This window comes from Cicer arietinum, chromosome 7 (genome assembly GCF_000331145.2).
Source record: "Cicer arietinum cultivar CDC Frontier isolate Library 1 chromosome 7, Cicar.CDCFrontier_v2.0, whole genome shotgun sequence".
In the NCBI taxonomy this organism is placed as follows: Eukaryota; Viridiplantae; Streptophyta; class Magnoliopsida; order Fabales; family Fabaceae; genus Cicer; species Cicer arietinum.
The window spans coordinates 62430957-62447160 of record NC_021166.2 but is presented as its reverse complement, the minus strand read 5'-3'; the positions used below and the strand labels follow the sequence as shown (position 1 = coordinate 62447160).

The 16204-nt window shown below is 30.8% G+C and overlaps 2 protein-coding genes across 5 annotated transcripts; both read left to right on the top strand.

Annotated features, from left to right (window-relative positions):
• The first annotated feature begins 250 nt into the window (after positions 1 to 250).
• On the top strand, positions 251 to 4856 carry LOC101494111 (uncharacterized). 4 transcript variants are annotated; one of them, XM_073370641.1, is made up of 4 exons: positions 251 to 786; positions 919 to 1035; positions 3588 to 3650; positions 4120 to 4856. In XM_073370641.1, the coding sequence occupies exon 4, from the start codon at positions 4147 to 4149 to the stop codon at positions 4723 to 4725; it is 579 nt and encodes a 192-aa protein (XP_073226742.1). In that variant the 5' UTR covers positions 251 to 786; positions 919 to 1035; positions 3588 to 3650; positions 4120 to 4146; the 3' UTR covers positions 4726 to 4856. The 4 variants fall into 4 exon arrangements, with proteins under 4 accessions (XP_073226742.1, XP_012573986.1, XP_004510084.1 ...); XM_012718532.3 differs by having other exon boundaries at positions 251 to 801; XM_004510027.4 differs by lacking the exon at positions 3588 to 3650 and having other exon boundaries at positions 252 to 786.
• Positions 4857 to 7640: 2784 nt separating this feature from the next.
• LOC101505831 (uncharacterized) lies at positions 7641 to 11703 on the top strand. The gene is made up of 11 exons (XM_027336877.2): positions 7641 to 7664; positions 7739 to 7894; positions 8013 to 8058; positions 8167 to 8230; positions 8341 to 8386; positions 8463 to 8561; positions 8704 to 8772; positions 8858 to 9149; positions 9486 to 9619; positions 9724 to 10394; positions 11339 to 11703. Exons 1-11 carry the CDS (start codon positions 7641 to 7643, stop codon positions 11367 to 11369), a joined length of 1632 nt encoding a protein of 543 aa, XP_027192678.1. The 3' UTR covers positions 11370 to 11703.
• The last annotated feature ends 4501 nt before the right edge of the window (positions 11704 to 16204 follow it).

Sequence of the window (16204 nt, the reverse complement as noted above, 5' to 3'; positions counted from 1 at the left end):
TTGTGTTTGAAACTTTTAATGTTTTTTTTTAAATTTATAAATTACATTTTAAATTAAATTAATTAAAAAGTTCAAAAAAAAATTGTACTTCAAAAGTTTAAATAATATTGGAAAGTTAAATAAAAAATTGTACTTTAAAAGTTTAGAAAATATTAGAAAGTTTGCTAAAATTTTTAATGGTAGAAAGAAAAGAGAGAAGTTTTAATTTTTTATATGTAATAAAAAGATATAATAGTTTTTTTAAATATACGAAAGCACTTCTTGCACACTTTTATGCGTATGAAAACTACAGGGCAGACTTTTTCTTCTTCTTCTTCTTCTTCTTCATCTTCAGATCGCGCCGCCACTGAAAAATATCACCTTCACCATTCTTTCTTTTTCGTCTATCCATAGCTGAATAATAAGTATCATAACCCTCACCAATTCTCTTCATCAAAATCAATTTCATCTGTCCCTTGTGAGAACAAACAAAGCCGCGACATACCCTTTCTCTCCCTCTCGCGCCGCCGCACATCCTTACCACGTATTCGACCTCCTCACTTCAACTCTCTCTTTTTCTGGTGAAAATCGGCGAAAATTCCGATCAAAACATCTACCAACAACTCAATTGGAATTCGTGCCGCCAGCTTCAGGGAGATTTTCTTGCCACCGCGGTGGTGGTTTGTGACAACGGAGACCACCCTCCTTTTTTTTCACTTTTATCGAAGTTCGGGAAAATTCATCGCCGTCGTTACGGCAAACGTCTTAGTGAACCTCGTGTTCGACGTTCATTCAGTTTCGAGTTTGGTGAGATTTTCTCCAGTTAAGTATCTTTTTTTTTACATTTTTTAACTCATTTTTCTCCTCTTGATATTTTTTAGGAATTATTTATTAACTATATAACACTAATTTTTATACTTACGTGTATTTTACCAACAGTATTTCATGACTCTGCGGTCAGACCAATTAAATCTTGGGTTCTCGCAGTGTGGAGTGTTGATCTTTCACCATCGCTGAAATCGTTTTTATTAGTGTTTCACGGAAGCGTCGAACCAGGTAAGTTGCGAGACTTTCGATTTAATTATGGGTGTAAGATCGTCCAGGATGAATGAGATTGCCCTAATTTTCCTAATTTGAGCAGGGTTATAGTTTCAGTCTATTATTGGTTAATGAATTAAATTATGAATTCGAATCTTATAAGATTCAAAATGAATGATGCAGTCTATTATCTAAGGTCAAATCACAGTTAAAAGATTGAAGAGTTTTTAAAAAATCATTCTTTTAATTTTTATTTATATATTTTTATAAAATAATATTAATTATTAAATAATTAATTAATAATTTTATTAATTAATAATATAAAATATTTAAATTTTTAATATATCACCAAACATGATTTATTAGTATGTATATATAGGATCGCGAGTCATCATAAGTTTATTATATATTTTTTTTTAAGAATGAAAATCGATTGTAAGTAATATATTTATATGGATCATACACTTATTTACACCACACATATATATATATATATATATATATATATATATATATATATATATATATATATATAATATTTGTTATTGTAATTATAATTATGTTAATTTATTAATAATTATGTGATTATTAGTTATGAAATTGATGTATTATGTGTTCAAATAATTGTGTTGAATTTTAAGTGAATATATGATGCGATTTTATGAATTTGGTGCTGTTATCAATTGTGATTATATATGTTGTGAAATTAGGTATGTTGAAATGAATGATTTTTATGATTATGTAGTTTACTAATTTCAATTTTGTTTGGACAAATTTTTTTAATTTCAACTTGCCACATCATCATCTAACGGTTTAATTTAACATAGTTTAGCAATAATTAAAAACAAAAAATAAAAAACAAAAACCCCACAAGTGTATTTTTATATGTTTTGAAATTTAAAGGACTAATGGGTGGAAAAACTTAAACCAATTTAGGGGAAATGAGTCAAAGAACTCCGTACATAATTTTGGATACGTTTGTTTGAAATTAAATAAAAATAATTTTTATTTTAGATAATTTAAAGATTACTTTTTAAAGATTTTTTTAAAAATATTTTTTTAACTTCCGTTTAATATTATAAAAATGATTTTTTTTAAAAAATTAATTTTTAATATGTTTGTATACAACTTTAAAAAATAAAATTTTTTAAATTAAAAAATTACTATAATGGAAATAAAAAATGATTTTTAAGAAAACGTGTTTATTTAAAAAAATATATATAATTTTTTAAAATACACAGATGATTCTCTACTCTCGTGTACATCTATATCTCCTTCACTCCAATCTCTATCTACTATATCTCTTACTCTCTAATATCTAATGTCTCTCTACATCTCCATTTTATTCATTTCATAATTTTCAGATCCTCTTGAAAAATAAATATATAAATAAAGAAAATATGAAAGTAATAGATTTTGAAGGTGTAATTCTAAAAATTGGGTCATAATAAAAGAATGTAAGTTTAATAATTAAAAATTGTAATTTTAATAATTAAAAAAATTGAAAAAATTGAAAAAAATAAATTTTACTCCTTGTACACAAATATCTTTCTTGCAAAACTTTAGAAATAATTTATTTGTTGCAAAACTTTAGAAATAATTTGGTTTTACTGCTATCACATCTTATCTTTGCAATAGTTCTTTGGTCACGTCTTTTTTAGTTGTTATTTCAGTTGACATTTAACTTAGTTAAAATATTAAATCACATGTTCAAAGCAGTTTATAAAGTAACCTATCATTAATCAAATTTTCAAGTTACTTCATAGTTTTATTATCCATAGTCATTATTTAGAACAATTGAAATATTTTAAATTGACCACTTCCAAATTTATTAGTTTAATTCATTTCGTACACACGTTTCAAAGTTGATCGATATATTTGACTACTCGTCAAATTTCTCTCGTTAACAAATTAAGTTTGGTGTTTTTCAATTGTCTTTCTCTCTTATCGCAAGAGGCAAATGCAAGAAACTATTATTTTTTAGCTTTTCATTTTTAGTAAAAAAAATTGATTTTCTAATAAAATGATTTTTAAAAAATCTGAAAAATACCTTTCAAATCCTAAAAAATAATTTTTAATTTAAAAAAATAGATTTTTTTTTTTTTAAATATGGAACAAAAACACCCAAGTATGTTACAATTTCTTTAATCTGTAAATTAACTACTTTCAATTTTAATCTATGTTCACAATTTTGTGAAGTTAACAAGTTTTCAGTGTCATAAGTTTAAAGGTGTTCAAACATTGCTAATGAGTTGTTATTTACCCACTAACCCTAAATATAGACTTACCCCTCCAACTTAAACATAGCAATTAATATTTTAAAATTAAAATAGAGAACAATGGTATATCAGGATAAAATAATTTTGCCATTTTTACTGACAATATATACTCTTTAATTGCACTAAAATAAGTAAAAAATATGAGAACAAAATTTAAAATGCATAGCAATTTCTTTTTTTAGAAAAAGAAAAGCATGAGCAAACTCGGCTTTACGATAGTAAACCCAAGCCTTAAACCATAAAATAGTTTTGTATTTTACTGTTAACATGGCAAAAAAATTTTGATTGCAGAAGCATTAACGGAACCTTTGAAATTGATAGTGCGTTTAGGGTTTGCAAGAGAATTTTTCAAAGGTATTTTAGATCAATTTGTAGTGGATGTATTATTGTATACTGACCAAATATTTCCCAAGTTCAACGTGGATGTATTGTATATTGATAAAATATTTCCCAAGTTCAACCATGTTAGTTATGTTATTTCTGTCTTGGTTATATGTGTGTTTTTAGACGATACAATATTATATTATACACACAATCACAACATTTTTCTATTTTTTTAATGCATTTAATTGATGTATTTCGTAAGTTTGGTTGCGAGTTAAATTTTGAAAGTAAAACTTTTGGAGGGCAAAAAAACAACATATTTTTTATTTTTATTTTAATTATCAAATATATAATGGAAAGATAAATTTAACCCTCCTCTTCAAAACCCTCCAAAAACAAACATAATCATTATTCATTTATTTGCATTTTTACATTGTGTGCATATGAATCACACGGTATTTTTTTGTAACTAATATTACGTATTTGCTTGACAATATAGGAGGATTGATAGTTAGGAAGAAGGAGGATGAAAGTAGGATCTAGTAAAGGGAGAAAAACGTGCCTGACAGTGACAGGCGTTTTCATTGCAATTGTATTGCTAATAGTGACTCTGGCGTTGACAGTTTTCAAAGCAAAACATCCTATTACGACAGTGGACTCATTGAAGCTGCAAAACTTCAACTTGAACTTGGATATTGCAAAACTGAGAGTTGATTTGAACGTGAGCCTGGATGTGGATGTCTCAGTGAAGAACCCTAATAAGGTGGGGTTCAAATACTCAAACAACATAGCTCACCTCAATTACAGAGGGCAACTGATAGGTGAAGTCCCTATCTCTGCTGGAGAGATCTCTTCCGGTGAGACCAAGGGATTCAACCTCACACTCACCATTATGGCCGACCGTTTGTTCTCCAATTCCCAGCTTTACTCTGATATCACATCGGGTACATTGCCCCTAAACACTTTCTTGACAATTTCTGGCAAAGTCAACATCTTAGGCTTTATCAAAGTCCACGTCGTTTCATCCACATCTTGTGATTTTGCGGTCAATACTTCCAATAAAACAATTGGCAACCAACAGTGTCAATATAAATCAAAACTTTGATTATTCATTTACAGTTTAGAGGTGTGCCTACGCTCTAGATTAGTAGAATATATAACTATTTTTATTTATTTATTTAATCTGTTCATATTTAATTTGTTCCATTTTTAATTGCAATTTGTTTCCAACTCTCACTTCTCTCGCGCAAGCTGCTTTCTGGTATTATTTTGTGAAAGTATATCAATGCTCCATGTTTAGGGTCTTTTTTTTTAGTACCCCCTTTTTGAAAAAAAAACACCAAAATACCCCCATTTGAAAACAATATACCAAAATGTCCCTTTTTTAAAAAATCAAGTAGGAAGTCGCCATTTGAAACTCGGGCTTCTTAAGGAAGTCGCCATTCCAAATGGCGACTTGTAAGTAAAGAAAAAAAAAATGGGGCATTTTGGTATATTTTTTTCAAATGGGGGTATTTTGGTGTTTTTTTTTCAAAAAGAGGGTATTGTAAAAATAAAACCCCATGTTTAAGATGTGCATCGTGAATGTGTATGATGTTACAGTTAATAAATAAATTATTAATATTTTATTTAATAACTATAGAAGATTTCTTTAGTAGAATTAATAGCATTTCAAATCTATTTTCTTTATATTTTTTTTAAAATAAAATAAGACATTTCAATTGTTCTACAACAACATTAAGAATTCATGTAAAAATTTTCATCTTTTAATTGAAGAAGAAAATAGTGTACTCCAATAACTTATGTTTTATTTAATTTATATAAAAAAAGTATTAAATAATTTGTAACAAAAACATATTTTATTTAATTTATATAAGATTTTAAGATGAATGTGTCATTATGATATTTTACAAAATTGAAAAACAACAATGCTTTTAATACAAGATGCTTTCACAATACCTTTAATATAAGATGTTTTCCGATGAAAAGCAGTGTCATCAAAATATGTTTTCTAACCTGCACTAAATTTTTTTAAAGATTTTTTATAATATATTATTCGACTTTTATATTTTATAAAAATTAAAGTAAAAAAATGAGCTTACTCTGATGATTAAAGAAGTGGTTGTTATATGAGAAGAAAAAATATGTTACGCCAGAAATTGGAAAGGGGGTCATGCATTTATGTTTGTCAGTCCTTTACACCAACAGTTTTTTAAGACAAACATCTTTATACTATTGGTTTAAAATTTAAAATGGACAGTCATCAGGGTTTCTATGACTTTTTTCTTTGTAGGTTATTTGATTTTGGAATTCCCTTCATTCTTTCCCTTAGATCTCCCCAACATAACAAATATAAAAACACATTAAATACAACTTAGTTACAAACTAAATACAACTTTGAACATATTTTATTTTTTGGTTGTACTAGTTCTCTAGCTTGTCTGAGTTGGTTGTTCACCAGCAACTGCCTCGGTGACTTTAGTCACTTGTTCGCCCCAAGATGTATATGTTCCTTCATTTGGGTTTCGGAGTTTACAAGTTTTAACATTATGTCCATACTCAAAACACTTCTTACACCTTTGTGAAGTGTTTGGTCTATTCCACCTTGTTTGGGTTCTTTCATCTGGTTTTCTTCTGTGTAGTTTTTTGGCCTTCCAGACAAACAGAGGGGACAAAATTTCAGGTCGATCACTCACCACAAAGTAGGATCACATACACATCTAGTCCTTTATATGCATAAATATCACCCCTCCATACCTTAACTTTGAGTCTTTGACAAAATCCACCCTTTATAAAGAATAATATTGTAAATAAACTCATCTCCTGAAAAATGTGAAAAAATATAGTAAATACATACGATAGTTCCATGTACAAAACACATAAGATATACAACTAAGACATAAATGCAAACAAAACAGAATACCTAACAGAAACCATTACCATATACATACCTTATACAATACACATAGATATGACATATAAAGTGAAGGACAAAACATATACAATACACCTACATACCATATATGATACACATACTTACAGCATATATTTGAGATCGGAGGGAGTACATTAGTTGTAAGTAAGAATTTTGACAAACATTGTCACGTCATCAACTGAGATGTCGCATAAGTATCTCATTTGTTGCGTCATCAAAATTCGGCCTCAAAATATATATATGTGGACATAATTTGTTATTACAAAAAATGGAGAGAGTAAAATGTAGATTTAGAAATAGGGGACTAAAATCGTGAATGTAGTAAAATAGATGAACAAAATTGGTTATATAAGAGGGATGATTTATATAAACAATGATTTAAGATTTTGGATAAAAATATGATGTTCACATCTCTTAATCGTTTAATCTTTAGCTTATGCTCTCCCAAAGTCCCTCAGCATCATCATGACCCGACAAGCAACACTAATATAATTCTCTCGTGTTAAATATCAACATGAGAGGATCTAATTAATCACTATTTTGTCTTTAATAACTCGTTTTATTTTTATAATGTTATCAAATAAATTATTATAGTACTACTTAATTTGTCTCTTAGATCACAAGTTTCCTTCATTTTATACCCTTTTTCATTGGCTCGAAAAATAGAATTGCCTTGTGGTGTAAACTGGAGTAGATGGATCTTGACTTGAATGAAGAAATTTTGTGGGAGAATTAGTAGAGTATATTGGGTGTACGAGAGGTGTGTTTAATTTCAACAAGTCGATTTGATGACAAAATGTTCTCAATGTTTTCTTCTTTAATTTTGGTTATATTATTTATTATACTTATTAGTTGAAACGAAATCTGAAAGAAAAATAAGAATCCTTGATCTGGTGCCCCATAAGCATTATTGCAAAATCATGATCATATTATTACTAATTAATTCACATAACTCACCCTTTGAAGTACTTATATCTTTTGATATCTCCCAAATGCAGTAAACATCTTATGTTACCTTTCAGAAGTCTTTATCTATATTAGATTTAAAAAGCATTGATCCATTATTTTTTCGATGCCAATGTACAATGAGTACTACTAGGTTGAGGTGGGTTTGAGTTTGTGTTAAATCGATCTTAGTTGATAAGTAAAGTAAGTATTGCCTGCATTTTTGAGTTGTACATAGTTGATAAAATTGGATTCGTGTAGCAGGAAGTTGCAAAAAGAGGAGGGACAAAGGAGGAGTCCACGAATATCTGCATTGGAGGCTCCTGCATTTCGTACTAGGGGCACAAAGAGGACAAAATTAAGGCCTCTTCAACATCTCACACCAAACCCGCAGGTTAATTTGCCGTTTACATTGTCCATATATATGCACTACCTTCTTTTATCTATTTTGGTTATATATAATTTAGTTGACACATGATACTTGATAAGTCATTTCAATTATTAATGTGCAGGGTGTGAAACACGGCGAAATTAAAAAGAAAAATGTTAATGTTAGTGGTTAGTGAGCTCTTCTTTTTTATCTACTTTGTATGCCATAATTATAATGTCATCAAACTCGTAGTGCATTTAATTAATTAATTTACTGCCCGCACTTGCATGTATCAGATCAACCATCAACTCTTTTGCCAGAGAAGCGAATACTTGAACTTGTCCTCGACACTTTACAAAGGTGTTAATTAGTTTTACAAATTTCATGTCATGAATATTATTGTGTCTTGTGATTCAAATATAAAGTTTTAAACTCAGAATTAAGTGTGGATATATATATATATGTTACAGGAGAGACACCTATGAGATATTCGCTGAACCAGTCGATCCAACTGAGGTTAGTGGTCCTAATTACGCACTCATAGTATCTTTGATGAAAATTTCCCTAATTATAACTCACTTTTTATGGGAAGGTTGGGGACTATTATGCAACCATCAAAGAGCCTATGGATTTTGGCACTATGAGGGCTAAACTACACGAGGGGATGTATAAGACTCTAGAACAATTTCAGGTTTAATTTATTTACAACCTTGGTTTTTCAATCTGCTACACTCAGTAGCAATTCTTACCAAGTGTATGCATTGTAATAAAGTGCTATTATAGGAGTATGTTTTTCATCTAATACATGGTATTTGTTTGAACCATTTATGTAGCACGATGTTTTTTTAATATTCAACAATGCGATGAGTTTTAATTCTTCGGGTACCATATACTTCAGACAGGTATGAATGACACATCTGGCGCCAGTTTTAACTCTAAAATTATAGTTAATTCTCTCTATTATCTACCTTTAATTCCATTTTGCAGGCTCGTGTTATAAATGAGTTAGCTAAGAAAGTTTTTGATGTACTAAGAATCAGTCCTGAGAAGTTTGAAATGGAATTCTCAGAAACAATGCAACAAGTGGGTAGAAGAAACCAAAGAGATTTTAGGGATTTAAGACACATTAAATCTAATAAAGTAACAATTGCCGTGCCCTCCAAAAATGTGTCATGTTCTGCACATGGTACATCAAGCCGAAAAAGCGTCAGGACAAATTTTCATGGTTCTTCTGACACTGCTAAGCATAATCATGCTAGAGATGTAGAGGTTCGTGCAGGTAATTAGAGGAAACACCTAAAAAAACTAATATTGTTGGGTATTGAAACTAAAACAATTATGAATGTTTTACTATTCGTGATTAGTTTATCATATTTTATTTATAACTACTTTCTTGTACTAAGTTTGATATTTCAACTGTCTACAAGCCCATCTTGCACTACTTCCTCTACACTCTAAAGCTCTAAATCTGAATATTTTCATCCAAAGCTTACTGAAACTCAATAGTAAAGTTTCTTTATTGTTTAAGAAGACTAACATGTAATAATTTGTCTTGTTTGGTCTTTTAATTCATAAAATGTGAAATTGTCACGGTGGGCAAATTTTTATTTATCAGGTATCCAAGAGAATCGCAAATGTACTAGATCTTTTGAAGTTGATAAGCGCTGTACTTATAGACATTTTATCTGTGACGAGAATGAATCAATATTTTCAACAATACATGATGATAAATTAAAACTACTTGAGCATGTGAGTATTATTTGTCCCATTATCTTATTCGCCAATGCAATTTTACAAAATGCATAATTCATAAATATATTCTGGTTAATTTGGATTGTTTATCCTATGTATAGGTTAGCCAGCAAGATAATGGCTACAAAGATAGTTTGATGTTGTTTGTTAAAGATTTAGGACTGACTGCCCAAAACATAGCTAAAAGGAAATTACTTGGATGTGAAATTCGAACTGCATCTGCATTTGTTCCTAGAACAACAAATACTTTGAATTTAGTTCCTACATCTATGTTATTGTCTCAAAATCCCTTGAATAAATTGAGAAGCCCTGAGAGAAAAATGGATCGGGAGATTGCTGGTGGAGGAGAAAAGGTTGAAGGTCTCTTAGATGGAAGTCACATGTGGTCCTTATGGACTACTAATAAAGTATTAACAAAACAGAGTTCTTGTTCTAATTCACATTATTCAACAGATTGTGTTGAATATTTGAATTGTGGGCCCAAGAAGTCTAGGATGATGATATTGGACAAGTCCAAGTTACTTAATCAAGAACAGCTGCAGTCGGTGCCAATTCAAGATAACAGATGTCTAACTAATGTGTTACAATCAAGGTTAGAAAACCATTACAAGTTTCAAGCACCAAGTAATGATGTTTCTTCATATTTCGATCAACACAAAATACACATACAACAATCAAGTTCAGAATGTGAAAATAGAGATGCACAATGTTCAACAAATGTTCCATATTCGAAGACACGTCTTGATCACGCAAACTCCTCAGAACTCTACAGGTTCTTAAAGTAGGATTTTAGTGCAAGAAGTTTTGCTCAAGTGTGTTTTCAAGGAGTTTTGATCTTTAATTATTTTTAAGTTAATCTTCAAAGTCATAATCAATATCAGTAGTCATCCCTCTTTTCTTTATTTTATTTTAAATATTAGTAGTCGTCTAATAATCAGCATAATATTGAATTTTGGCGCCTTACTTTAGTTTCAACATATATATGGATTTATTAATGCAAAATAACACATTTATTCAACAAAACAAATCAACTCCCAAAAACTATAAGTATAAACCCACTTTTGTTAACTTGTTACAGCTGCCACTTTTTAAATTGGACAAATTTAGGTTTGTTTCTTTTTGTATTGTTACTGCTATTCTGCATTTAAAATGAACTTTTTGTGGTGCACGTGTATGTGTTTTTTCCTTTTCAATTTATTATAACCACATTTGACCACTAGACACTGCCCATGTGTAATGGATCATGAGAAAGATAGCTTTTATACCCTCGATTAAACCTCTATCCCCATTTAAATATTTTTTGGTTGAAATACTCAAAATATCCTTATCAAATCAGTAAAAATCTAAATAAGTAAAAATCAAAACAGTTATACCCCCACAATTTGATATTCCCGGAAAAGTAAATTTTGGAGAAAAAAAAATGTTTACCGGAAATTTCAAGAAGAACGAAATTTCAGGTAGTTAAAAATGAACACCGAAAATTTCAAAAATGAAATATCCGGGGGTATTCATCGGAAATTTGAAAAATCTGGTACTTATTTTCAATACCGGAAATTTGAAATTTCCAGATGGTATTCCCGGAAATTTAAAATTTAAAATTTCTGGTAGTAATTTATAACTACCGGAAATTTCATTTGTCGTTGAAATTTCTGGTACAGTATGTATTTTTTTATTTTACATAATTTTTTTTAATATTTTTTAATTCAATTTTATTAGTGAGGACCAGAGGAGCAAAAACAAACGTTGATCATTCTCGAGTTCGACCTCCTACACAATCAAATAGGAGAGTTGCAGTTGAAAAAAGAAGAAAGAGAAACGAAGAAATGCAGGCGCATGAGTTTCAACTAATGATGAACATGATCAACAACACCAGTTTGATGATGAACATGGTCACCATCACCAACCTGAAGAACCCATGTTTCCTGGAGGTCCTTATGATCCTTCTGTCCTTAAGGATTATGAGCACCATATTGCAATAAATGTGTGGAATGGACAGATTAGTAAATAATTTATTTTATTAAATATTATAATATAACAAAATATTATAATATTTAATATATTTGTAGTATAGGTTATTACAAAGTTGATTTTAAATTATAAGTTATTTTGTGTTATTTTTAATTAAACAGGATAAACGTGCTTTAAAAGTTGTTTCAAATGGCAAAAAACAAGACAAATTCATTGATATCAGATATATATTACCTGCTCAGATAGATAATTTGATTACTATATCTGAATTACGTCCTCTGAGAAGATGTAGTTTGCACATGATTGACGGTAATATGATTTATGCTTTTGCTGAGAGATGGCACGCATAGACTACTCATTTCACCTACCATTTGGTGAAATGACTATTACTCTTGACCATGTTAGGGGGTCTTTTGAGCATCCCATGCTATGGAGAGTTTTTCACACATCCCGCTAATGTCAATGTAGATTTGGCAATTGTTGCTGCTGTTTAGCTATTGGGAGTTGCTTATGATGAAGCTGTAACTGAAACTAAAACCAATAGAGGTGCCTCATATAGTTTTGAGTGATTGAAAGCTGTATTTTTCAAGCAACTTCATGAAGGATGATATAACTGTGCAGCGTGGGCATACCTACTTCATTTGGTAGGGTGTACCATTCTAGCTGATAAAAGTTTTACCCTTGTATCTGCAAAATATCTGTTTCTGTTTCAAGACCTTGATACTTGTGGTAAATGGACATGAGGACCAGCTGCACTTGTTGTTTTATATGACTATCTTAGAGCTAATACATTGCCTGCAACGAAACAGATTGGAGGATATTTATCTCTATTTCAAGTGCTATTATATTTATTATACTTATTATTATTATTATTATTATTATTATTTTAAATTATTTCAATACCTTAATAATTTTATTATATTTCAAGACGTAAATAATTTGTATTTTTTTAATTATTTACATACATGGATTTTTAAGCTATAGCCCATGATGTAGACTCATCACTACGGTGCTTCTTCCAATGCCATGCAAGTGGAGGTAACGGACATGCAGTTTTCAATTTAACTTTCATTAACAAAACCAATGCTGATAACACGATCACGTGATAGATCTCCATTGTGTGCATCCCTCAATGGGAAAAAGTCAAACAAAAAGTTTTTCTCAATGTAACAAGAACGTGATTATATTTTGTTGCTATTACGTAACCCATATCAAGAATGGTCATCCACTTCTCTTTGGCTTAGTTTTCCAACTCAGTAACAAGTAAAGAGTCTGTCACTTCTTGCAAACGTTCCTTGAATAATGCAACATATAAATCAAGTTTGGACTTAATCTCTGTATACAATTTTCGACGCACAATGCTCCAGTATTCTTCACCATGACCAAGTAAAGCAGCAATAACACGATATCCATAATTTCCATCTGCTTTAACATTAACTACGTCTTCAATATACGGATGAATTAAAGGAGGAAACTCGTCGAAATATTTTCTAACTTGGCTCGTCATAGGTGCTTGTTGAGATAGTTGTTTGGATGCTTGCTGGGAGACTTGTTTGGATGCTTGCTGTGAGATTTGTTTGGATGCTTGTTGGGAAACTTGTTTGGATGCTTGTTGGGAGACTTGAGTACCAACATGCTCAAAGTATGAAGGGTCGCGATATACATCAAATCTATTCGGCTTATTATCTTTTTTCCTCTTAACACCACCTTTTGTTTTGATCTTATCCAGTGGTGCACACATTGATGTTGTCTCTGGATATGCTATTTCACACAACTTGCTCTTTAATGCTCGCCTTCCAGCAACATTAAGTGTTTTTCATGTTTTCTAAATTATATTCATCTCCGATGTAATGTCCAACTCTGAATCATTTGCCAACTTTTCTTCCTCTTGATCACTATTCATGGTTAATTTCCTCCAACGTATATGAATAACATCTAATGGGATTGGAACACCTTCCAGCTTGTATCGTGCCAACTCACATGCACAAGGTAATCCATGAGTGTTTCTAAGTATACAACAACACACACATTTGTCGTTACCGACATAGCTGACTCTCTTGTATTCATGAACAATATCAGCTAAGGCTTTCTTGGATACAACCCAAGTCAATTTCTTATAGAATGGATTGTTGTGTATATGCTCTTTACCACCCTTACTTATCTCAAATGAACCTTTTATCTTAATAATTTAAAACTTCAACATGTCATTCATACCGTTCCATGCCTTGCAAAAATCTCATTTATTGCGTTCCAAAAATTTCTTCAATGACCAATGAGCAAATTCAACCCTAATATTTAAACAAAAAAAATATTTGACATTATTTTAATAAAAATTATATCATGCATGTTTATCACAATTATTTTAATAAAAATTACACCAACAATTTCAAACAATGGTAACCTATACTTGTTGGTTTTGTAGGTGTTATCCATGATCAATACAAGAGGGAACATGTTCAACAAAGTTATGGAATCTGTGGTGCGTCCAAAACATATCCCTCACAACGTTGGAGTCTCCATGAGTCCTACTCCAACAAGTATACTTCTCAGCTTCTAGTAACTTCAACAAATGTTGCATATCAGTTCTAGGTCCTTTCAAATTCTTTCTGTACGTACTTCGTCACTTGTAAATTTGATAGATATTAGTCACATTCTCAGTATCTCGATCTCTCAAAGATGACAAAATGTGTCTCGGTGCAACGTGATATTTTGTCAGCTCGTCAACAAGTTTCTTATCTTCTTCTTTTAAGCGTCCGATAAATGCATTATTCTCAAAAGTAGCTACTAACTCATAGTTGTGAAGTCCACACATTAAACAAATAATCCATCCTTCAGCATTTTTCAATGGTCTCGATCTAAGTTTAAACGGACATCCACACCTTTTAGTTGAAGTGCCTGTGTTATTTTTATTTGACTTATATTTTCCACCTCTATCACAACCAAGAATTAATTTTGACTTCCTTTCTCTCTTTTCTGTCTCTACGTCAGATCAAGTAATGATAACTGTTACTTGATTTTGTCGGTCGACCTCTCTTGCCCATGATATGACAACTTCTCGTGACTCAAAAATTTGATAAGTTGTGAATGCTTCAGTTAAATCTATAAATATTGGTTATGTCTTTTTCATCCCTATTTCAAAAAACAAAAATTAACAACAAAAAAAAAATTAACAACTACCGGATTTTTGAAATTTTCGGTTCAGAATATTAACTACCGGAAATTTCAAAAAACTAAAAAGCTAACTTTCTGGATCATGATTTAACTGAAGAAGAGGAATTAGGCCACTTTGACATTGGACTAGAACAGGCCCCTCAGGTACCCTTCACGTACGAGCTTAGAGGAAATAGAATTTTGTACCGTGCACCCCCTATTTTACCTCTCACTCCCCATTCTTATGGAAAAGACCAAATTGTCCCTAGTGTTATCTATAAAAACCCCCCAAAAAATTTACTTTCCTTTTTTCACCCATTTCATTCGAAAGTTTAAAATATCTGATTCTCAAATTGCCAAAGATTCGAAAGTTTGAAACCTTCGAAATTGAAAAGTAAGAATAACGTTCGAAACTTTGAAACTTTCGAATCAATTTTATTTCAACCTTCGAAAGTTTCTATGATTATGGAAGTTTCGAAATACATATTTCACAAGAAATTCTAAAACTTTCGAAATGGGAAAAATCTAGAAATGCAAGGAAAGTTTCGAAACTTTGGAATGCATGGAAAGTTTCGAAGCTGATTCGGAACTTTGGCATTCAAAGAAACTTTCGAAATATGTTTCGAAAGTTTGGCCAAATGAAAGTTCCGAAATGGATTTTTTTTTCCTTTTTTTTATATTGATATATTGCAGTGCATAGAATGAGAGATGCGTTTGGCCAAATTATTCACAACTTGATAAGTGATAGAGGTGATGGTGCAAAGAGAGTTCCACCAATAACATCAAATATACGACGGAACGAAGCAAATCGTCCAACTAGGCAGCGTCGCCGAAGACAAGATGTCCATGATAATGTCGTTGAGCCTACTGAGCATTCACAGATGGAGGAGGATGTCCCTAAGCCTCATATGGAACAAGCTGAGGAACAGTATGTTGCACATGCTGCTGATACTGATGATGTTCATGATCTTGCTGCATATGTTGATGATGTTGATGATATTGATGAGCAGGATCAGAAGACTGGATTCCCCGAGGGACCGATGGTGACACATGTGTTGACACAATATGAGCACCACGTGGCTCGGAGACTATGGGAAGGAGAAATATATTTTAATTAATATTTGATGTTAATGATATTGATGATATTTAATTATGTTTATTTAATTATGTTTATTTGATTTAATTTTATTTAATTAATTGTTTATTTAAATTTATTTAAATTTATTTAATTAATTATTTATTTAATGTTTTATAATTAATTGTTTATTTAACTTTATTTATTTAATTAATTATTGTTTAATTACTCACACGATCGTGGATCGTTAAAAGTTATTACTCATGGATTGAAGCTGAAGAAGTTTGCCAAAGTTCCTGTGTCAGATCCTGTAGAGCATTGGATTCGGGAATCTGAGATGCTACATCTGTCTTCAGCCTACCTCATTATGGCTGATGCTGGTCTGATAT